Source organism: Sapajus apella, unplaced genomic scaffold (assembly GCF_009761245.1).
Source record: "Sapajus apella isolate SASKATOON/1434 unplaced genomic scaffold, GSC_monkey_1.0 scaffold153, whole genome shotgun sequence".
NCBI lineage: Eukaryota > Metazoa > Chordata > Mammalia > Primates > Cebidae > Sapajus > Sapajus apella.
This window is the reverse complement of record NW_022437093.1, coordinates 1051223-1074120: the sequence shown is the minus strand read 5'-3', so window position 1 is coordinate 1074120 and position 22898 is coordinate 1051223. Positions and strand designations below refer to the sequence as shown.

At 46.2% G+C, this 22898-nt stretch overlaps 1 protein-coding gene across 2 annotated transcripts in view; it reads right to left on the bottom strand.

Moving 5' to 3' along the window:
* Window positions 1-22898, bottom strand: part of MARCHF10 (membrane associated ring-CH-type finger 10) — a 108578-nt gene that overhangs the window by 83458 nt on the left and 2222 nt on the right. For both annotated transcript variants that reach the window (XM_032265937.1, XM_032265935.1), the window contains exon 2: window positions 13411-13530. In XM_032265937.1, coding sequence (XP_032121828.1) covers window positions 13411-13530 — 120 coding nt within the window. The remainder of the gene's footprint in view (window positions 1-13410; window positions 13531-22898) is intronic.

The window sequence follows — 22898 nt, the reverse complement described above, 5'->3', positions numbered from 1 at the left end:
TGTAGACCTGGTCATTGGCAGTCAGCATCTTGACTTTGGCTGGTGAAATGTTCAAGAAGCCGGGTTTCTTAGGGGCAGGGCGTTCATTTGCATGGGGAAAAAAATTACATCTTTATTTTCTCTAACCTCCAATGAAATCTAAGCCATATTTTTCATCTATGAATGCAGGCAACAAGCCACAGCAGTATTAGCAGGACCTGTGATTTTGTCACCATTAGAAATCACAGCTATTTTCACATCTCATTACATTTGTTGCAGATGTCTCAAAATACCCTTTACGCCCATCTCTTGTTATTTAATGTGCTAATAAAGAAGCATGCATATTACTGAATCACAACTTTCTAAAAATATTTTGATGACTATTTCAATAAAAGTGGTTTCCTTTGAAAGCCCGTGGATCTCATTTTATGTTTTTGAAAATATTATTCTGAGAAGGAGATCTAGGGATTTCACCATGCGGTCAAAGAGGTTTGCAGCACAAATATGGGATAAAACACCAAGGAGTAGATGTGAAGAGAGCCCACCCTCGAGGAATCCCAGGGTTCAGAGCCTAGGTGGAGGAGGATGAGACGTGGAGAATGAGAAACTGTCCCTGGAGACAAGGGGAAACCAGGAGGAGCAGGTGGCTTTGCAGAAGCTCAGAAAGGCAATGTGTCCAGGAGGCGCTGGTGGGCAAGTGAGTGGACAGCTGCCGTGAGGTCAAGCACAGGGAGGACAGAAAGAGACCTGCTGCGTGCAGAGATGGGGAAGTCATTTGCTGGAGAGCCATTTCTGTGGAATGATGAGCGTGGAAGCCAGATTGGAGTGGGCTGAGGAGTGAGTAGGAGGTGGGGAAATGGAGTCAGTCAGTGTAAATAATTCTTTTGAGAACTTTGGCTGTGAAGGGGAAGAAATAAGTGGAGGGGGATGTGGGATAAGGAAGGGCTGTTCTGTTCTTTTTTTTTTTTTTTTTTTTTTTTGCTGAGAGACGTCCGATCACGATTAAATGCGACGGGAAGGCTCTGGCAGCGAGCAGGGGATCCAGGCAGGGAAGGGATGAACCCTGGGCTCAGCTCAAGGCAAGGGGCAGATCCTAGGCACAGCTGGAGAGTGCGGTAATGGTGGGGGCTGGAGGCTGGGGTAACAGTAAGCTGAGGAGGTTTCCAGCTGAGGGACACCACGGTGTGAGGTGGAAGAGAGGAGGGCGTGAAGATGAGGGAGAAGGAAGACGGTTTGAGGTGGAAGACAGAGTTGACCAGAGAAGCATGGGGCAGCACGGAGGAATTCCAGAGGCTGTGACCTTTCAGTGGCACCGCTTTTGAAAGTTGAGTGACTTTTCTCCAGCAGTGGCTGGTGGCCTGGATGTGAGCCGGGAGATGATGGCTGGGTGAGATTTCACCAGGCAGGTGTGAAAAGAAGACAAAAGGAAAAGAGAAGTGACTAAGAGGGTCAAGCACAAGACCTAGGCTGTGTAGGGAGGACACATCAGTGCAGAGGGGACAGTCACAGGGCAAGGAAAGAGGAATGCAGGGGCGAGAGGTTCCCAGAGGTGGAGGAAGTGTCGCTGCAGAAACAGCTGAACAGCAGAGCTGGAAGGTCCAGAGACCTGTAATGATCCAGCCAGCAATTTTGGAGATGAAATTCCTTTGGGTGATGACGCCACCTGAGATGTGCTATGGGGGATGGGGTGGCAGAGTGCGGCGGAGGAGGGCACTTGAGAAACTCGGGATCTGAGATGCCAGGGTGGATGCTGGAATCGAGGACTGTGGCAGAAGGTCAGGAGATGTGGTGGGGACAGAGACTGAACTGCCTGCCAGAGTCTGCACTGCCGGGGGACTAACAGTGGTGGAGAGGATGGTGGGATTAAATAGCACAAGCCTTGGCGGATGAGGTTTCCACCAGAGCCTGGTAGGCAGTGCTCTGGAGCAGCATTGGGAGGAGGACACCCAGGGAAGAGCCAGCTTCACTGCAGCAGGAAGGGGAAGGTGGGGAGCTCTGAGAAGGGGTCTGAGGTGCATTTCCTGTGCTGCAGGGAGGCTGCATCGCTCACTATCTCCCAGATGTGCCGCCCCTCCCTGAATCAGGGTCTTCCTTCCTCCTGAAACGTCCTCCCTACCACAGCTCCCCAGCCTCACCTGATTCCCAAATCTTGTCCGTGCCTTAAGATCCAGCTTAAAAATCTGCATCTTCTATGAAGTGTTCCCAGGTTTCCCCCTGGCATTTTTTTTTTTTTTTTTCTGAGATGAAGTCTTGCTCTGTCGCCCAGACTGGAGTGCAGTGGTGCGATCTTGGCTCACTGCAACCTTCACTTTTAGGGTTCAGGCAATTTTCCTGCCCCAGCCTCCCAAGTAGCTGGGATTACAGGTGCCTGCCACTATGCCCAGGTTATTTTTGTATGTTTAGTAGAGATGGGGTTTCACCATGTTGGCCAGGCTGGTCTTGAACGCCTGACCTCAGGTGATCAGCCCACCTGGGCCTCCCAAAGTGCTGGGATTACAGGCGTGAGTCTGGTCCCAATAGCCTTTTTATTACACTCATCAGGCACTGTTTTGAACTACAGACATTTCTAGAATGCCTTAGTTTACTGACACTGTCAGACATGGGAGGGGGGCGTGGCTTACTCATTACCAACCCTGTGTACCCAACATGGTGTCTTGTACACAAGTGACTTAGTTTCCTTATTTTTTATTTTTAAATTTTTAAAATTTTATTTTTAATTGACAAATAATTGCATTATAATATCTGAATGAATAAAGCAATATAAAAACAAAATAAAAGTTTTAGGATGAAATGCTGTATGCTATAAAATGTGTTGAATGCAGGTATGAATCTGAATATTATCTTACAATTAAAAAAATTTTTTAAATTTTGATATCTGAATTTTAAATGTCTTTTCAATTATTTATTTATTTAGAGACAGGATCTCATTCTGTTCCCAGGCTGAACTGCAGTGGTGTGATCATCACAGTTCACTGCAGCCTTGAACTCCTGGGCTCAAGTGATCCTCCCACCTCAGTCTTCCAAGGAGCTGGAATTACAGGCTAAGTTTTAAATTTTTTGTAGACATGAGGTCTTGCTATGTCGCCCAGGCTGGTCTTGAGCTCCTGGGCTCAAGTGCCCCTCCCAACTTAGCCTCCTAAAGTGCTGGGCTTTCAGGCACGAGTCACTGTGCCGGCCCTTGAATGGTTTTTAACAAGTACTTTGGTTTTAAAGATTGGAAACATTTTTTAAAGTAGAGAATTAAAAGAAAATGTAGTAAACAAACACAGAGGCTACCTACAAAGGAAAAAAAGACATTTTCTTGTAATCACCTCTCACACAATGTCTGACTCAGGGAACGCTTTGGGTCAGAGGTCACCCATTCTCAGCACCTACAATTCACTGAGCTGGGATAACAATTTGTGCTTGTATCAACCCGGCCCCATGGCAGGATCACCCTGGTGCAAGGACGAGGCTGTCTTGCTTATCTGTCGAAAAAGGCAAGACAACTTTCTGCAAGCATTCACAATTCAAACGGACAGCTCTCCCATTTTAATGTCATGCCCTACTTTAAAATTACCTAGACAAACTCAGATGAATCACAGAAATGACGGAGAAATGGGGCACTGCTGGCTTTGCCCAAGATAGTTAGTACTTGTTTGCTCCATGAATGCTGCTGAAGACCTCCAGCACACTGGTCTGCCCACAGAGGGGTCTGCACACCAGTATTCCCATTACTGTATAACGTCATCATAAAAGAAATACCAGTTCAGCCTGGTGGGTTACGGCCAGAATCTTTAACCACAAGATGACCTCCATTATAAAGTACAAGTGAGTCCTGGGTCAACTTTGGGCTGTTCTGAGCTTCCTCCATCCACTCAGAGCTGCAACCCTGCAGTTCTTATTGCCTTTCCATCTTTGCCGGCTTGTGATCAAAGGAACTTGATGTTTTAAAGAAGCCACCTGTCCCTCTGTGGAGTGGTATGCCAGGAAAAGAGTGCTTTATTTAGCTGGCTACGCTGCTCACCACTCGCTCAGGGCTTTCAAAAGGGTATCATCATAACTGACTAATCTTCCAGCCCAAATGGCCACTGCAGATTGGCAGCCTTTCTCCCGTCAACCATTTGGCATTCTGTACTCTTAGAACACCCTCTGGGCTCATGCCCACCGTGGGGTACATCTTTCTGCCTGCCTCCTCCCTTAGGCTGGGAGCTAGTCAAAAGAGGAGGCACTGTTTGTGGTTATATTTCCAATGCCTAGCACATATGCCCAGTGCATATTTGATGACTAAGTTGTGATGCAGGGCAGGCGAGCCCCAACATTGGGACTTAGCCCAGAAGGCTTCTTGGCTTTGCCGAGGAAAGTGGTCAGCCGGTGGTGTCAGATCGTGATTTTGATTGAAGTGGTGGTGTACAGCAGGAGAGACTGCCCCTTGTGGACTGGCTGCCCAACAGGCAGTGTGCCCAGAGTGACAGCTCAGGGCTGTCAGTCATTCTTCTGTCAATCATTCTCCCATCATTTCAAGACTGGTCATGGAGCATTCTCCACTCCAAGTTACATTATCCCCTTTCTTCTCTTGCCCAGTGTAAGGATCCTATTCTGGCTGTTATGGTGATATGGTTATGACTTTTGATAGGTGCACGTTCCTAAAACATTCTTGCAATCAAGGTAAGAGGTGGGGCACAGACACTGGACCAAATTGAGGACTAGTGTCTGTGGGGCGGGGATGGGCCGGAAGCCGCTTTCCATAAGACACACTCACCAATGTGCCATGTCAGTTTACCATTGCCATGGCAACAACTGGGCGGTACCAGTCCTTGCCATGGCAATGACCCAGAAGTTACTACTCTTTTCCTAGAAATTGCTGCATAATCTCCTTAATCTGCATGCTATTAAAAGTAGGTATAGCCTGGGCGTGGTGGCTTATGTCTGTAATCCTAGCACTTTGGGAGGCTGAGGCGGGCAGGTCACCTGAGCTCAGGAGTTTGAGACCAGCCTGGGCAACATGGTGAAACCCAGTTTCTACTAAACATACAAAAAAATTAGCCAGACGGGGTGGTGGGTGCCTGTAATCCCAGCTACTTGGGAGGCTGAGGCACGAGAATCGCTTGAACTTGGGAGGTGGAGGTTGCAGTGAGCCGAGATCGTGCCACTGCACTCCAGCCTGGGCAACAAAGTGAGACTCCATCTCAAAAAAAAAAAAAAAAAAAAAAAGAAAAGAAAAGTAGGTATAAATATGACTTCAAAACAGCCCTGGGCTGCCACTCTGGGCACACTGCCTATGGGGTAGTCAGTCCACAGGGAGCAGTTCCTCTGCTGCTGAACACCACCACTTCAATCACAATTGCTGTCTAAACGCCACGGGTTCACACTTCAACACTTTCCTCGGCAAAGGCAAGGCCCCTTCTGGGCTAAGTCCCAATGTTGGGGCTCACCTGCCCTGCATCACAACTTAGTCATCAAATATACACTGGGCTCCTATATGTGCTAGGCATTGGAAATATAATCACACAGTGCCTCCTCTTTTGAATAGCTCCCAGCCTAAGGGAGGAGGCAGATAGAAAGATGTACCCCATGGTGGGATGAGCCCAGAGGGTGTTCTAAGAATACAAAGAAAGGACAAGAGAAAACCAACCGACCCCCAGGAGAAGCTCTAGAAACTTTTCTCAGAGGAGGTACCCTCAGAGTTGAGGGTGCACAGAGGTTGGGCAGATGAACTCAGGAGGCACGCAGGGGTCAGGCGCACAAGGGCCTTGGATACCGTGTGAAGGTGTTTCAACTTGATCACAAAGACAATGGGAAACCACTCAGGAATATTTAATAAAGGAGTGTTGTGATCCAATTTGATCCTAGAGGATCTATCTCTCTCACAGCAGCCTGGAAGACTGCCTGTAAGGGGAAAGGTAAAGACAAAATCATTAGAGAAATGACAATAATCCAGACAAATCCCAGCCCTTTGGGAGGCTGAGGAGGGCGGATCACAAGGTCAGGAGTTCAAGACCAGCCTGGCTAATATGGTGAAACCCTGCCTTTACTAAAAATACAAAAATTAGCTGGGCGTGGTGGCACACGCCTGTAGTTCCAGCTACTTGGGAGGCTGAGGCACACAAATTGCTTGAACGCGGGAGGTGGTGGTTGCAGTGAGCTGAGATCACGCCTCTGAACTGCACCTTGGATGACAGAACAGGATTCTGTCTCAAAAAAAAAAAAAAAAAAAGAAAAAAAACCCAGACAAGAAGAGAGAGGGCCCTGCAAAGGGAGGTGAAGGTGGACAGATTCGAGGGAGAGGAGAGGAGACAGTCAGGCTTCAGTGTTTGATCGCTGGAAGTAGGAGGAGGAGCAGAAGGAAGAGGAGGCGGAGTCTAAGATAATTTCCAGGATTCTGGCTTGGGCAGAAATAAGAAATTCAGGAAGAGGAAACAATTTGAGGGGAGATGCTGATGTAGTCAGCACCTTGAGCCTGAGGGGCTTGTGGGACCTGCCACGGTGAACAGAGTCACAGCTAAAATGGAAAACAAAGGCAAATTCCCACAGATCCGCACTTGTCAAACCGTGGGCTGCACATTCTCTCTCCATGACGTGCATTTCAGGCTCCAGAGGCTGCGTGCAGAGCTACGTTATTATCCAGTGCACCTCGAGGGCGCAGAATCCGAGCTAGAGTCAAGAGGGAGGCTGTGATGAACACCATGCCAGGTGTGAAGGGTGACTCACAGCCTCCCAGGGTGGGGCCCCCTGGCAGCGAGAACCAGCGTGTGCGTGCGCGACCTGCCTCATCAGCACACAGGCCTGGGGCCAGAAAGAAGAGAGGCCCGACTCACCAGGAATCTGACAATGGACAAGCAGAAGTTAGAGAAAATTAAAGCATGACTCATGGAACGCATATGCCCATCCTGAGCCGTGGCTGCTTTCATGACATGGTTAAGGGTGTCAGTGGGCTGACATTGACAGATTAATGGGAGGATGTCTCCCCAAGGCCGTTTGAAAGAGGAGAAGCTGAAGGTTTCACGGACAGGATAAATAGGGAATGAAAGGAATCATGCAGATATACGTAGGTCATAGAAAAACACAAAATGCAAATGGAGTTAGCCTGTGTGGACAGATGAGTCACCAGAGAGGTAATATTTGCTAGGAGCCGCAGTATGCAAAGCATTGTGCTACGGATTATGCAGGGTTGGTTTCTGGGAAACAAAACCCCTTCCTGGCTCATGGGGTCTTGTTTTGCTTTTGAGGTTGACCATAATCTGGGGCTGCGCTGTGCCATAGAACTTTCTGTAGTGACCGAAGTGTCCTAGATCTGCATGGTCCAATATGGCAGCCAGGCGGCTGAGTACAGGGGCTCACACCTGTAATCCCAGCACTTTGGAAGACCAAGGTAGGCAGATCACCTGAGGTCAGGAGTTTGAGACCATCCTAGCCAACATGATGAAACCCCGTCTCTACTAAAAATACAAAATCAGCTGGGTGTGGTGGCGCACGCCCATAGTCCCAGCTACGCGGGAAGCTGAGGCAGGAGAATTGCTTAAACCCGGGAGGTGGAGGTGGCAGTGAGCCGAGATCTCGCCATTGCACTCCAGCCTGGGCAACAGAGACTCTGTCTGGGAGAAAAAAAAAAAAAAACCCAAAAAACAAAAAAAATGATATGGCAGCCACTGACCACACGTGGCTCTTGCGTGTATAACATGTGGCTAATGCCACTAGGGATCTCCACGGTACATTTAATTCTAATTAATTTAAATATAAGGTTTAAAAGTCACACGTGTAGTGGCCACTGGATTAAACGGCACAGTTTTAGACCTTTGCTGCTCTCATGCATGGCTGGACATTCTGACTTTTTAAGCCACTGCAGTCTACTTGAAAAGTCTTAATTTTTTATGTTAATCTCCAAAATTCGTATGGATTCTCATGAACAAAACAATTAGAATGTTTATCTTGGGTAGCAGCCTTCCTCTGGAGGCGTACCTTGCTTGCTGGGAGAGTCAAGTGACTTCATTGATGTGAACAGCACACCGGGCCAGGCCTGGGGCACCGCCAGCTGCTTCTCGGTATCAGGTTTGCTGCCTACGCCGCCCTCCGATGTAACCTTGAGTCCTGGTGACCTGGAATCTAAATATTTAGCCGTTCGGTTGCCAACAGTGAAAGGACTCGAATCTTATTTCTACGAGCAGAGAAATGGCACTCTTGAAAAACTGAGAGTGATCTCCACCTTCCATCCCAATGAAGTAAACGCAGTGAGACTGTGGCCTCAGTCCCTGAGGCTCATGCATTTGGAACGACACCCTTTCCAGGCGAGGATACAGGATCTTGGAAAGATGAGAAGAGCCTGTGATGTGTTGCTTTTTAGAAGCTTGCCGCCCCCCACGTCCTGCGCCAATTAATCATTTTCATCATCTTCTATGGGGAAATCGAGTCTCCTGTCCCCTCTCTGTGAAGGTTTGCAAGGACAAAATTCCTTCTGTGCCTCTGTCAATCACAGCAAGCTCCTCTGGGCCAGCAGCTGTCTCACGGGTGCCTGGGAAGGAGGGGCATTGCTTTCTCCTTATATCCAGAAGCTGCTTTGCTTTTTAGTCTATTAAATTACCCACTTTCTAGTGGGTTATGCAGAGCCACTATTTATTTCCCTGTTAAATTCCAATCTGATTAAACAGTTCCATTCTTTTTTTTTTTTTTTTTTTTTTTTTTTTTTTTTGAGACAAAGTCTCACTCTGATGCCTAGGCTGGAGTGCAGTGGCGTGATCTCAGCTCACTGCAACCTCCTCCTGGTTTCAAGCAATTCTCTACCTCAGCCTCCTGAGTAGCTGGGATTACAGGTGCCTGCCACCACACCCGGCCAATTTTTTGTATTTTTAGTAGAGATGGGGTTTCACCATCTTGGCCTGGCTGGTCTTGAACTCCTCACCTTGTGATCCACCTGCCTTAATCCCAGCTACTCAGGAGGCTGAGGCAAGATGATTGCTTGAACCTGGGAGGTGAAGGTTGCAATGAGCCAAGATCACACCACTGCATTCTAGTCTGGGAGACAGAGCGAGACTCCGCCTCAAAACAAACAAAAACAAAAATAGTTCACAGCGTTGTATGTAACTCTGGAAAGGTCTAAAATTAAGTTGCTATATGAGGTTGGCTTTTAGAAATGTGGCCTGGGACTGGGCTGAGGGATCCTAGAAGCTTCAAAACCTTCTCATCCACCAATACCTGTCTAAGCATCACTTGCAAGTATATTTGGACACCAAGGCAGTGTGTAATGCGCTCTAACGTTAGCCTGTCATTACGAGTCTCCGTCGTTTCCACAATGATCCCACGAGATATGCATAGTAAATACCTCCTTGATGGGAAACTGAAGTGCTTGCACGTGGTTTGCCTGAATTCACGCTGTAACGAGGGGCAGAGCTGGCCCTTGATAAATGTTTTCTACTATGCCAAGCCACGAATGTAAATGTATTTAGGAAGTACCACTCTAAAGAACCTCTCAGCACAGGCTTGATAGGCATGGCTTCATCTTGGACCTAGATGAAATCCAACCGCTGCATAACCAGCGGTGAGAGCCACTGGTTGTGGTGAGGAGGTTATGCTAGGATGAAGCAGGTTAACTGTGTGTTTGAGGATCTGCCCACCTTGATGCACCTGTCTGGAAGGATACCTCGACCCAGAAGCCATTATTTGATGGTAAATGCCTTGTTCGTTCCAGGCTCATCAGAATTGTGACAATTGGAGTCTGGGTTAAGGAATTAACAAGTGATGAAAATTGCCATGTAAGTGTCAAAATTTGGTAGTGGTGAGATGCATGAAGTGACTGAACAGTGGAAAAATTTCCACGGATCAAGCAAGTCACTTTCATAATAGCCACTCAATCAGAGAAGGAAGCTGCCTTTACAAATCAAAGGCAAACGCTATTTTGAGTTTTTCAGGTGCTTAGGTCTCTAGGAGGAAAAGACTTGGGGTATTTCCACCTAGGGAGGAAGGCTTTGGATTTACACTGTCTCACTGAGCTGTATCATTCTCCTGCCGTTTTCTGATTGACCGAGAATCTTTTGCAACTCTAGTGCCTGATGCAACATTCAATATACCGAGCTCTGGACATTGGATCTGTCTGGCCTTGGTTCTCTTTGGTGACATGCCAGCCTTCTTATTCACAGCTTCCCTTGGGAGACTAGCTCCGGGACCTGCCTGGAGTTGTGGACCCTGTGGGAAGAGGTTGAATAAGTTCTCCATCCCTTCAGGATGGACAGCCTATACTCTGAAGGTTTGCAAACAACTGCATTTTTTTTTCACTCTTGTTGCCCAGGCTGGATTGCAATGGCATGACCTTGGCTCACCACAACCTCCATCTCCCAGGTTCAAGTGATTCTCCTGCCTCAGCCTCCCGAGTAGCTGGGATTATTAGCCATGCCCAGCTAAATTTTTTTGGTATTTTTAGTAGAGATAGGGTTTCTCCATGTTGGTCAGGCTGGTCTCGAACTCCCGACCTCAGGTGATCTGCCTGCCTCAGCCTCCCGAAATGCTGGGATTACAGGCGTGAGCTACCACGCCTGGTGCCTAAACAACTGCATTTTTAATAAAAATTGGGGTAGGGGTTCAAGCCTGGGAGGGGAATCTCCAAATCAACCCATGATTCTGGGGGCTGAAGATTTCCTGGATCTGGTTTGAGTCTCATAAAAGATCTCTGGCTTCATTCATATCAAGCACAACTCGAAGGACTGGGCCAGGCAGCATGGACACTATGAGAGCACAAGCTGGATGGCTGTGAGGAATGATGCCTTCAGCGACACTTCCTCTCACCCTGCCCTTCCTCTGCTTTCGTGTCCAGAGGCAATCCTCCAGTTTCCCCCAAAGAATATTTGTAACAAAGAGAGCAAAGCAGAGGTGAATTTCACCATGGAAAATTTTGATTGTGTCACTTTTCTTGGTAGAAAAGATGGGGCCTTGAGGACGCTTGTACAATCATGGCTCAAACCCTTGGGATATCATTATCTGGAGAAAATTGAGATTATGTAAGCAATGTTTCTTGTTCTCTGACATACTGAGGTACAGTGTCAGAGTGCAAACATAAAATATCCTGTCCTCATCTTTTAGAGGAAAAATCGCCAGGTTTTGCGTCTTACCACATTTTTTTTTTTTTTTAATATTGTGTTGGGTATGGGTGAATAATAAAATTATTGGGAAATAAGATCCATATAATCTGTATTATAGAAGCTATTTCACATACTTTTATATAAACAACCATGGCCTTTTGTGGAAGTAGTCTGAGTGTTTTGCAATGATGGTTTACAGAATGCATAATTTGGCCAGGGGCAGTGGCTCATGCCTGTAATCTCAGCACTTTGGGAAGCCGAGGCGGGTGGATCATGGGATCAGGAGATCGAGACCATCTTGGCTAACATGGTGAAACCCTGTCACTACTAAAAATACAAAAAATTAGCCAGGCGTGATGGCACATGCCTGTAGTCCCAGCTACTCGGGAGGCTGAGGCAGGAGAATCGCTTGAGCCTGGAAGGCAGAGGTTGCAGAGAGCCAAGATCATGCCACTGCCTCCAGTCTGGGAGACAGAATGAAACTCCATTTCAGAAAAAAAAAAAAATACATAATTTGCATAGCAGGAAGAAGAAAACTATAGGAATCTGACACCAGCTTGTCACATAAGCTTAAGTGTGAAAAGGAATATACAACTTCAAATCCTGAATATCCCAAATGTATGACTATTGCACGTAAAATGGCTGTGACTGCACGTGAGCCTCTGCCTGAAAGTTCCCTGCAGAGGAACCCAGCTGCCCACTTGTTTAGCAATTCCCATCCGGGAAGATTGCTACATGCTACTGTTTGACTTAAATTATATTTTCTTATCTGTCCTTGATTTTATTTCTGAGTGTAAAAATATGAGAATTTATCTTAATGCTAAAAATGTGTTGTTCTAGCCAAACTAGATTTAAATTTTGAATTAATCTCACTCCATAAGTTTAATCAGCAGGCATATTTAGTCTTTGACTAACCAGAAAAGATCCAGGTGACCTGTTCTTGGTGTTTCCAATATTGTGAGATAGTCTCTTTCACCTGCAGATTCTCGGTGAAATATTTTATTGTGTGATTTTATATTCCTTAATAGAGAGCATAGCTGTCTCCCGGGGATACATCTACATCTATAAACATCAATCACTGATGTTTTTAAGGTGTCCTTTGAACATTAAATAACCGCAGTGTCAACATGCTGGATTAAAAAAGAAGTCCCAACAAGAACTGGATTGATATCATGTATTCAGGATCTACCTCAGGATTCACACCACTGATAGGAAAGAGGGAGTCCCTCCTCTAGAGTATATTTCAGGCATAAAATATTAAATAGGAATTCATAAAAGGCATATTACTCATCTTAAATCAATTCACCATGCTAACAATCAGTGTTGAATACAGCTTGTGGTATTGAGGTCTTACCTAGGATAAGTAAAATTCTTAGAGAAGATCTTAAACATGAACTATGATCATACAGTTTAGCAATTCAGAGGACCTCCTCTGGGGTCAGACTGCCTAGAATGGAATCTCTAACACACACTGCCTGTGAAATCTTAGGTAAAGTATTGTAACTTCTCTAAGGCCCAGTTTTTTCATCTGTAAAACAGGGCAAAGATGGATAGATAGATAGATAGATAGATAGATATGGTAGATACATGCATTTATGAGAATTAAATAAGCTAATATGTATAAAGTGTTTAGCATAGTGCCTGGAAGGTAGCAAGCACTGAAATAATGGTAACCACATAATTATTATTATCATGATACTATTATGAATCATCATCATATTATTATTATAATCATATTGTTATTGTATCATTCTAGGCAAAAATATTTTATGATCATATTGTTATAGTCTGTTATCATATTGCTATATCATTCTAGGCAAAAGTATTTAAACAATTGCCAATTATTACATGATATGGTTATTACCACATTTTACTGTCTTCCTTCATCAGAAATAAAAACTAGGTCCAATCATGCGTCAAGTTAGACCATATGCCACAGAGATGATGCTGTGCTTGAGAAGGCCCAGTGCCTCCAACTCTTACAGAGTTGCAGCGTTTCTCATCTGGATGGTGTCTCACAGACCATCTGTGTCAGGACCTTTATCTACAGGAAAGAAGAGTGAGGCCCAACCACAGTGAAGTGTGAAGATTGCAGAGCTGGGAGCCACAGAGGTGCTGTCTAGGAAGGGAGCTCCCAGCCCTGGGTTCCTTCCTGCCCCTAGCTTGCCCTGCCCTGCCCCTGGGGTTCTACATCTCCTTTTTGAGTCAGCTTTTTCTTAAGACAGACAGACAGACAGACACACACACACACACACACACACACACACACCCCAGCAGCAGCAGGAGACTATCTCCCAGAATTCACACACACACACACACACACACACACACCCACACACCCACCCACCCAGCAGCAGCAGGAGACTATCTCCCAGAATTCTCATACCTGTTTGGAAGATGACGCACTAGAAAACCGGGATCTCTCAAAACTTGTCTCTTGCATCCAAAACTGATCTCGTTTCTTCTCATTTGGGTCTCGTCTGTATTCCTGTCGTCTCAAACAAGCCTGGAGAACAACAACAACAAAATGCTTGTGTTAGGACCACGGCAAGCTTGGGTAACTCTATGCTTAATTCCAGTGGTGAGGAGCATGAAATGAATGATACACATCTCCAGGTGTTCATCAAATATCTCTTACCAAGTATAAAGACCAGGTATCACTCTTCCCTTTGCTTAAAACGCCGGCTCAGACACATTAGCCATTGCTCTAATAAAGTCAAACAATAAACACAGTGAGAGGCATTTTGTCAAGAATGTACCCAACTGTTGCCTTCTCTACAAAGGTAGCACCTGTTAACACCTTGTGAATTTCTCCTGGTCTCATGCTCTTCATGGCTCCTTCCCCTTCCCACCTCCATTTTACTGTGACCCTGGAGATGACACCCTAGTTGCGGGATGAGAATTGTCAATGTCAGAGCACGTGCTGTTCCCTGCACTTGGAATCTCCTCTGTTAGATGCTCTCTTGGCCAATCCTGCTGATCTATTAACAACCTGCTCCTGTGGCCTTGCTTCTCTTTAATTTTCTCTGCCTTCTCTTCTCCAGGCCAAATTAATTGCCAGAGTTGCAATGCGTATTAATTTAAGCTTGAATTATACATTTTTTTTCCTATTGGAGGTTGTTGTTTGTGTTTTTGAGCCTGTTTCTCCTGCTGATCACTGAGAACCATGAGAGTAAGGACAACCTCTCATCTTTGAATCCCCCAGCATCCAGCATTTAATTTTAGTTGAATTGCAGCCGGCACATTTGCTCATGCCTGTAATCCCAGTACTTTGGGACGCTGAGGCAGGTGGATCACTTGAGGCCAGGAGTTCAAGACAAGCCTGGCTAACATGGTGAAACCCTGTTTCTACTAAAAACATAAAAATTAGTTGTGGTGGAAGCCGGGCGCGGTGGCTCAAGCCTGTAATCCCAGCACTTTGGGAGGCCGAGGCGGGTGGATCACGAGGTCAAGAGATCGAGACCATCCTGGTCAACATGGTGAAACCCCGTCTCCACTAAAAAATACAAAAAATTAGCTGGGCATGGTGGCGCGTGCCTGTAATCCTAGCTACTCAGGAGGCTGAGGCAGGAGAATTGCCTGAACCCAGGAGGCGGAGGCTGCAGTGAGCCGAGATCGTGCCATTGCACTCCAGCCTGGGTAACGAGTGAAACTCCGTCCCAAAAAAAAAAAAAAAAATTAGTTGTGGTGGTGCACACCTGTAATCCCAGCTACTTGGGAGGCTGAGGCATGAGAATTGTTTGAACCTGAGAGGCGGAGGTTGCAGAGAGCCAAGATCATGTCACTACACTCCAGCCTGGCTGACAGAGTGAGATTCTGTCTCCAAAAATTAATAATTTTAGTCAAATTGCATTTTTGCTTTGGAGGAAAATATCAATCCCTAAGTACAAAATAAGAAAACTAAAATTACCAATGAAAATAATTCCCCACTTTTCTTAACAAAATTAAAATAAAATCTGGTACCAAAATATTTCTCCTATGGTATTAGGACTAAACAAACCTGAGGATATCATGTACTATGAAAATTGCAACTGATTTTATTTTAAATACCTCAAAATAGTAAAACTTTTTTTCTTTTTTCCGAGATACAGTCTTACTCTGTCACCCAGGCTAGATCTTGGCTCATTGCAACCTCTGCCTCCTGGGTTCAAGTGATTCTCCTGCCGCAGCCGGCGCCCACCACCATGCCCAGACAATTTTTGTATTTTTAGTAGAGACGGGATTTTGCCACGTTGGCCAGGCTGGACTTGAACTCCTGACCTTTGGTGATCCGCCCACCTCAGCCTCCTAAAGTGCTGAGGTTACAGGCATGAGCCACCACACCCGGCCCGGCAAAACATCTTTGGAGTGTTTCTATACTTGTAGATCCAGTGACCCAATTCAACTTTGCCTTGCCAGGGCCAAATTATCTACTGTCGCAGAAAATGAATTAGAAGTAAAGACCCAACAATAGTTTCTAAACTAGGCCTAACATCTGCCCCTTCCTGGCTGGGTTGAGAAAGGAAAGATTCCTTCCGCACGTTTCACCCGCTTGGTTAGAAAAAGCATCTCCTTCCGTGATGTAGTGGGACTTACCAGAATTTCACGCCATGAGTAAGCCCAGCATTATGCTGTAAGGTTAAGAATAGAAATGACCCGGCACTAAGAAAACATTTACCCCTTGGAATTGGGACAGTTAGTCACCACACTTTACGTCTGAACTGCGGGTGACACCTTGGCCTCGGGGCTCATCACAGCAGCCAAGTGGTCACCTGCAGGAGGTAGAATCCTAGATTCTGGGGAGAAAGATGCAGTTTCACTCCAGCTTGCTTGGGAAGGGACAACATCCTGTCCCACAGTTAATCTCATTTTCAGAAACTATGCCATGTAGACAGTAAGTCGTAATAAACAATGGATGCTGTTTGTTTTAATAATTTAAACAAGAAAAACCAAAGAACACTAGACAGTAACCATAATAAATAAGTGAAATGAAACAAACAAAAAACACCAAATCACAGAGAAACCGAGGTAGCCTAAAAGGAGTTGGCTGGAGACCTTAATGAATGAAGCTCAGCTGAACATGTGCCTTTTTTTTGTGTGTGTTCTATTCCTTTTACAAGGACTTCACATGGGAGCCTGTGTTTGAAAAGAGCACTGCATGGAGCGTTGTTTCCTAGAGGGGCAGATGTCTGTGCCGTCCTAACCTACTGGTATTAAAGGCAAAAGAAGAAAATGCTGATGGGCTGAAAGTGGAGGAGGCAGTGTTAGCAAATGCACGCAGGACCAAGGCAGATTTTGTGGGATGAACAGAATTCTTGTGGGCTGAGTGTTTTTTGAAAATTCTCTCCAAGAATGCATACGACTTAAATATTTCTTTACCAAAAGGGGAGGAGGAATAGATTGGTTTGCAAAGTTGGAAAAAAATTTTTTTTCCCTCTAGTTCCTCGTTCCTCTTCTTATAGAGAGGAGAGCAAATCAGCGGCAAGGCAGGTACTTAAACTTTTATCTTGACAGAGCCAAGCAATCCTTCTGTGTAAATCAAAAATCAATCCTCTCGAAGTTATAGCTTTGCTGAGAAGGAACCCAGGGGCAGAGCAAATATCCAGACTTACAGTCCTAGAAGCAGCAAGAACCTTGCCTTATTCCCTGCCAACAGCTGGTTTTCTTTGTATTTGTAATTGTGAATGTTTTTTTGTCAGCTGTTGATGTTGTTTTTGCACGGCGGGGTCGGTGGGGTCGGGGTAGGCCCTAAGGTGACTGGGCAGGGGAGGACGGAATCCGTGGGTCAGGAGAGGAATGGATTTGTAATTCATAACTACCAGTGGCTTCCCTTACCCTGGACTTTAAAAATATTCTCCCCTTTCAATTGCACGTGTCAGGATTCGGATGGCTATAAATAAGTCTCTGATCATGTGGCAAAACTGGTCGAGGGCAGTCTTGAAATTGAAGGCTTCAGGTAACTTTTAATTTCTTCCTTCTGGAGAATCAGGGCTTCTTTCTTCCCTTCTCCACTGGTGTTGACCCCCACCCCCACAGTGCATCCCCCTGACTACAGTGTACGCAGTTGGGCCGCCTTCTGTGCAGAAGCTACCACTGTGGGAGCAAAATGCAGAATGTGCATCAGCGTCTGTGGGGGATGACGTGGGTTTCGTGACTCATTGTAACTCAATCCTGGTAAATATGACAATCCCCAGCTCTGCCACTTTCTACCGTCGTGACCTTGGGCAAGCTGACTAAAGCCACTGACTCTTGCTTTCCTCACCTCTAAGAGGACGCTGCAGATTGTTGATATGTTAATACCAATAAGGCATACAGTTGGTGATATGTTAATAGCGGCTAGCCCTTGGGGAGTGTTCAATCAAAGGTGCTTACCACCACCAACACCATGACCACTACCATCTCCATCACTACTATCCCCACCCCTTCCATCACTACAATTTCCATCACCAATTCCATAACCACCACCACCCCAGCCACCTCCACATCACCCCAACCCCCACCACCCATCTCACCTCCCCATTACCACTGCCAGGGCCATCACCCCCACCACCACCTTAATCACTACCATTTCCATCACCATCTCCATCACTACCGCCTCCACCACCACCACTATCACCACCCCAACCGCCCCCACGTCACCCCAACCCCACCACCATCTCCATCACTACCACCTCCATCCACCACTATTACCACCCCAACCGCCCCCATGTCACCCCCAACCCCCACCACCCATCTCACCTCCCCACCATTACCACTGCCACCTCCATCACCACCACCACCACCATCACTGCCATCTCCACCACCATCTCCGTAACCACCGCTACCACCACCACCAACACGATCACCACTTCCATAACCACCACCACCACCCCAACCACCCCCACGTCACCTCCCAACCCCCCACCACTCACCTCACCTCTCCACCATTACCACCGCCACCTCCACCACCACTACCATGCCTATCACCACCAGCAGCTGCCATAGCCTTTTAATTGCTGTTCTCAATCCCATTTCCTGGTTTACTTCTATTAATATTTCTAAAGTCAGCCTTTGCCAAAGCATGTGACTCTGATGTTGGCTGCAGAAGAAGAAAGAATCTTTCTGTCTAGTCCTGAGGTGCATCCTTGTTTTTCTGCCCTGTAAGTAGAGGCCTGTTTCCTAACCCACAGCCAGCCAACCAGCCGAGCAGCACCTGCTTCAGTCCTTCAGGGTCACAATGAAACCATTTCTCTTCGGCATTACAGCTCTCTGAGTCTACACTTGTGCTCAAAGTTCCTTTTGTTTCTTTCATTATCATCCGTCATTATGTGACTTCAGAAGCCATGTGCCCCAGGAACACTTCCCAGCCTCATAATGCTGATATAAAGCCATCAGAACCACAACCTGACTTTACATCTCCATCCAGAATGGCATCTGTTCCTCTATCTCAGGACGCATTTTGGGAAGTGGGAGTTGCCACTTCCTTCAGTTGGTTGTTTTTTGCTGTTGTTCTTGTGATCTGACTTGCATACCCCAGAGTTTGGCGTTTTAATTGTCCTTGGTGACATTATTAAAGTTCATTAACTTTACGAGGTCAAGAAATCAAAGGCATAAAAACAGTTTGACAGGGTATTCCCCTCCATCTAGTTTAGTTTCCTGTTTTGGCTGTGAAGGGTGGAGCAACACTCAAAGGTAAGCCAGGAGGAGAATCCCCCACCTCCGTCCTTATGGAGAGGGAAGTTGATTTATCCCCATTCCAGCTCTATGAGTGGACAACTCTGAACTCTCACCACCAGCTGTAAAGTCACCTATCATGTCCTTGAACACGTTTATATTGAGATATTTAGTTGTCTGATTTGCACTTGAAAGAATCAAGATGAATAAGTGACATGAAATGAAACCAATTTGAACACACTAAATAGATTACAGAAAATTATTCTGAAATGCCAAGTGTAATCTTTGCCTTCAGCTTTCCAATGGACATTAATGGCTAAATTCTGCCTCCGGTTACATAAACACATTTGACCAAAAAAAAAAAAAAAAAAAAAGCTAGGCAGCATGAAAATCCTTGAAGAAATAGAGCCAAATTCTGAGATGGCATATAATTATATGCTAGTTACCAGATTCTGAAATAGCATGCAATATGCCAAATAGATGTTTATTTCCTCTTGTTTTCTCAAAAGGGTCCCACCCAACCACTGAAAGGAGCAGTATCAAAATAACTCCGGGTGGGTTTAGCCCTCCTCTCTTGCTGCTAGCACACAGACCTGCAAAGGCACTGAGAATTTGGTGCATACCAACACTTAGCATATTTTAGGCTGTAGCAGGAATGGTTTACACAACAGGTTTCTAAAGCCTTCATTCTCAGCCAGTTCATTAAAGGCGAGTCGAGTACAGGAAGGGATACATGCCAAATGCATGTGATTTGGGATTCGTGTCTAGTTATTAGGTCTTACACTATCTGTATGCCCTGAAATGGGGAATCCCTAGTCACACTGGACCTGGAGGAAAAGCTGGGATTTCCATAGGAAGTAACTGGCCAAGTTCATTGATGATCCAGGGTACCAATATCCACCCACCACAAAGTAGTTACCTTAGCGAATTATCTAAATACACATGGGTTATCTATGGGTTGAGTTATTGAGGGGTCACTAACATCATGTAATTCATCCTTTTTTTGAGACAGTGTCTTGCTCTGTCACCCAGGCTGGCGTGTGGTGGCGTCATCTCAGCTCATTGCAACCTCTGCCTCCCGAGTTCAATGAATTCTCCTGCCTCAGTCTCCTGAGTAGCTGGATTACGGGTGTGCACCACCACACCCAGCTAATTTTTGTATTTTCACTAAAGACAGGGTTTTGCCATGTTGGCCAGGCTGGTCTCGAACTCCTGGCCTCAAATGATTCACCACCCGCCTCGGCCTCCCAAAGTGCTGGGATTACAGATGTGAGCCGCTGCACCCAGCCTACATCATGCAATTGATTCTTAAACCACTACTTTAAATTCTTTCTGGAACAAGGCAAGGGATAGATTAATAATATAACTAAAAAAAATTTGCTGTTCCCTGCAAAGTAGTCACTGTGGGCTGCTATTACTGACTTCAGTGATATTCAGAACATCTTAAAGACAACTATATTTATTTTTTGCAGACCTTGTGGTAAGTGGTTTTGAAAATGCTCAATGAGAGTGGATTTGACTTTTAGGAATAGTCACAAGTTAGCTGGCTCTAAGTCTGACAAACTCAGTTGGTAGCCAGTTAGGCAACACGGGCTTTCATGAATGTCAAGGCGATTGATTCAACACTGAAGAGGGAAACTCAGCCCCTGTCCTTAAGAAGTTGTGGTCCAGGTTGAGAGGAAGTCACACAAAAGACAATGTACAGCTGGGTGCAGTGGCTCACGCCTGTAATCCCAGAGCTTTGAGAGGCCAAGGTGGGTAGATCGCTTGAGCCCAGGAGTTCAATACCAGCCTTGGCGAGAGACCCCCATGTCTCTATAAAAAATACAAAAAATTTAGCTGGGTGTGGCGGCACATGCTTGTGGTCCCAGCCACTCAGGAGGCTCAGGTGGGAGGATAACTTGAGGCTGGGAGGTTGAGGCTGCAGTCAGTTGTGATTACACCATTGCACCCCCACCTGGGCCACAGAGCAAGACCATGTCTCAAAAAAAAAAGAAAAAAGACAATTTCCAATGCAGTTTCAATGCAGTTTCAAAAGCACGAAAAGAGTGGTGGTTCAGTACTGGAGTGGCGGAAATGTTCTTAAACCAGGTGAGAGCTACGGCTGCAAACTTGGTAAATGCACTAAAAGTTATTAAACTGTCCACTTAAAACAGGTTGAATTTGATGATATATAAATTATCACTCAGTAAAGTTGTTTTTAAAAATGGCTACTATATATGTGAGTGCAGATTCCCTTTAGTTCTAATTTTAAACTGTGGTCCTCACCACCTTTGCCCTGGGGAGCAAGGTGAAGAAGGGGGAGAAGAAGTTGGAGAAGTGGTAAAGTATAGGCTGGTCTTGCTTAGGTTCTGGTCCTGGGCCTGCCTTTAAGTGAGGGAAAGCACAGAGGGGTATTGTATATTCCAATGACATCACCACATTTACATTTTAGGTAGGTTTCAAGGAAACAGTCTGGAAGATGGCAGGACTGGAGGCTAGGAGGCCAGTTGTAAGGATATTATAACGGTCTTGGACAGAAATTAGGGAGGTTGGAGCCATGGGGGGCAACAGGGTAAAAAGGAAGGCGTAAGCGTTTCAGTCCTTAGGTACACTTGGCAGGACTTGGTAACTGGTGAGATGGGGATGAGGAGGAAGAGGAGAGTCGGGGAAGGCTTAGATCATAGGAGGGACAGCAGGGGGATGGACATGGAGGGGTACAGCCATGGACATACTTGATTTCAGATGCATGTGACTTCCAGGTGGACATAGCCAACTGGCAGTTACACATATGACTCTAATGCTCTAGAAAGACCCAGGATTACAAGTCTTAGTACAAAGTGGTGGTTAAGCCATAGCGGAGGATGAGATGAGTCACCGTGAAATTGTGAACTAAAAAAAAAAAAAACTGGGCTGAGGATGGAACCCTGGGGAAATTAACATTTGAGAGCCAAGGAGATGAAGAGTACATAGAAAAGAAAATAAAGAAGAATGTGAGAGAAACAGGAAGAAAGCCAGGAGAGTGTGATGTCAGAGAGCCAAAGGAGGCGGGGCATGGAGGCTCATGCTTGTAATCCCACCACTTTGGGAGGCTGAGGCAGGAGGATCGCCTGAGGCCAAGCGTTCGAGACCAGCCTGGGAAACATTCAAAAAAAAGAAAGCAAGCCAAAGAGTCACGTTTGACAGGAAAGGAGTAATAACGTCAAAGGTAGGTAAGACTGCAGAAAATAAAGGCTGAAAAGGAGCCCAGTGAATTTGGTTACTGACGTTAGCGGAAGAATTTCAAGAGAGGGGAGGGGAGGTGATGGCCAGGCTGCAGCAGGCCAGGGAATCCATGGTGGGCGTGCAGGAAGCAGAGACAGAAATGGAGCTGGCTGTTTGGGGACATCTGGGATGAGGCAGGGAGGAGCACGCGCTGCGGCTGGAGAGGGACAGCGTCTACAGAAAGCTTTGCTCTCTTGTCCTTAAGATGGGAGAGATTTAAGCACATTCATGGACTGAGCTACCAAGAAGAAGGGAAATGTCAGCTGCCAGCGAGACCTGTGGATGGCAGGGGCTGGAGAGCAGAGGGCCTCAAGTCAGGGTCTCAGGCAGGTACCAACAGGAAGAGGGTCACTTCATCCTCCGAGATGTGGGGACTAGAGGGTGTGTAGCCTGGAGCGAAGGGGAGGAGGCTGAGTGGGTTCTCACCTGCTGGCCTTGGGGGTCTTCATTTTGTTATGTGTGCGTGTGTGTGTGAAACAGGGCAGGGAGTTCTTTGTTGAAACAATGGGAGTTGGAAGTTTGAAAAGAGCGAAAAGGTTTAAAATTGTGATGATAGCAGAGGGAGGCTGATGGACAAGTCAATGTGTTGTCGTGAGTCATCCTTCATTCTTTTCCTTCCCTCACTCCGCCTCTCCATCTATCAGCAACATGTCTGTTCTGCTTCTATTTCCTGGGCCGGGCCACTTCTCACCACCTCCACTCCTACCACCCTGGGCCAAGTCCTGAATTTCTATCACAGTTTCCTTACAAGTGTTCCTGCTTTTTCTTCTGCCCCTTCTAACCCTTTCCCCACACCGCAGTCAGAGTGACCCTTAATACAACGTAAATCAGATCATACCACTCCCCTGCTGAAACCATCCAATAATTCTCACAGTGATAAGAATAAAATCTAAATGCCAAGCTATGTTCTGTGAGACCCAGTGTGACGCTTCTGCACTTTCCCTGGGTTCATGTGTTCCGGCCCCTCTGGCTGCCTTTGGTTTCCTCCAGGCTAGTTCC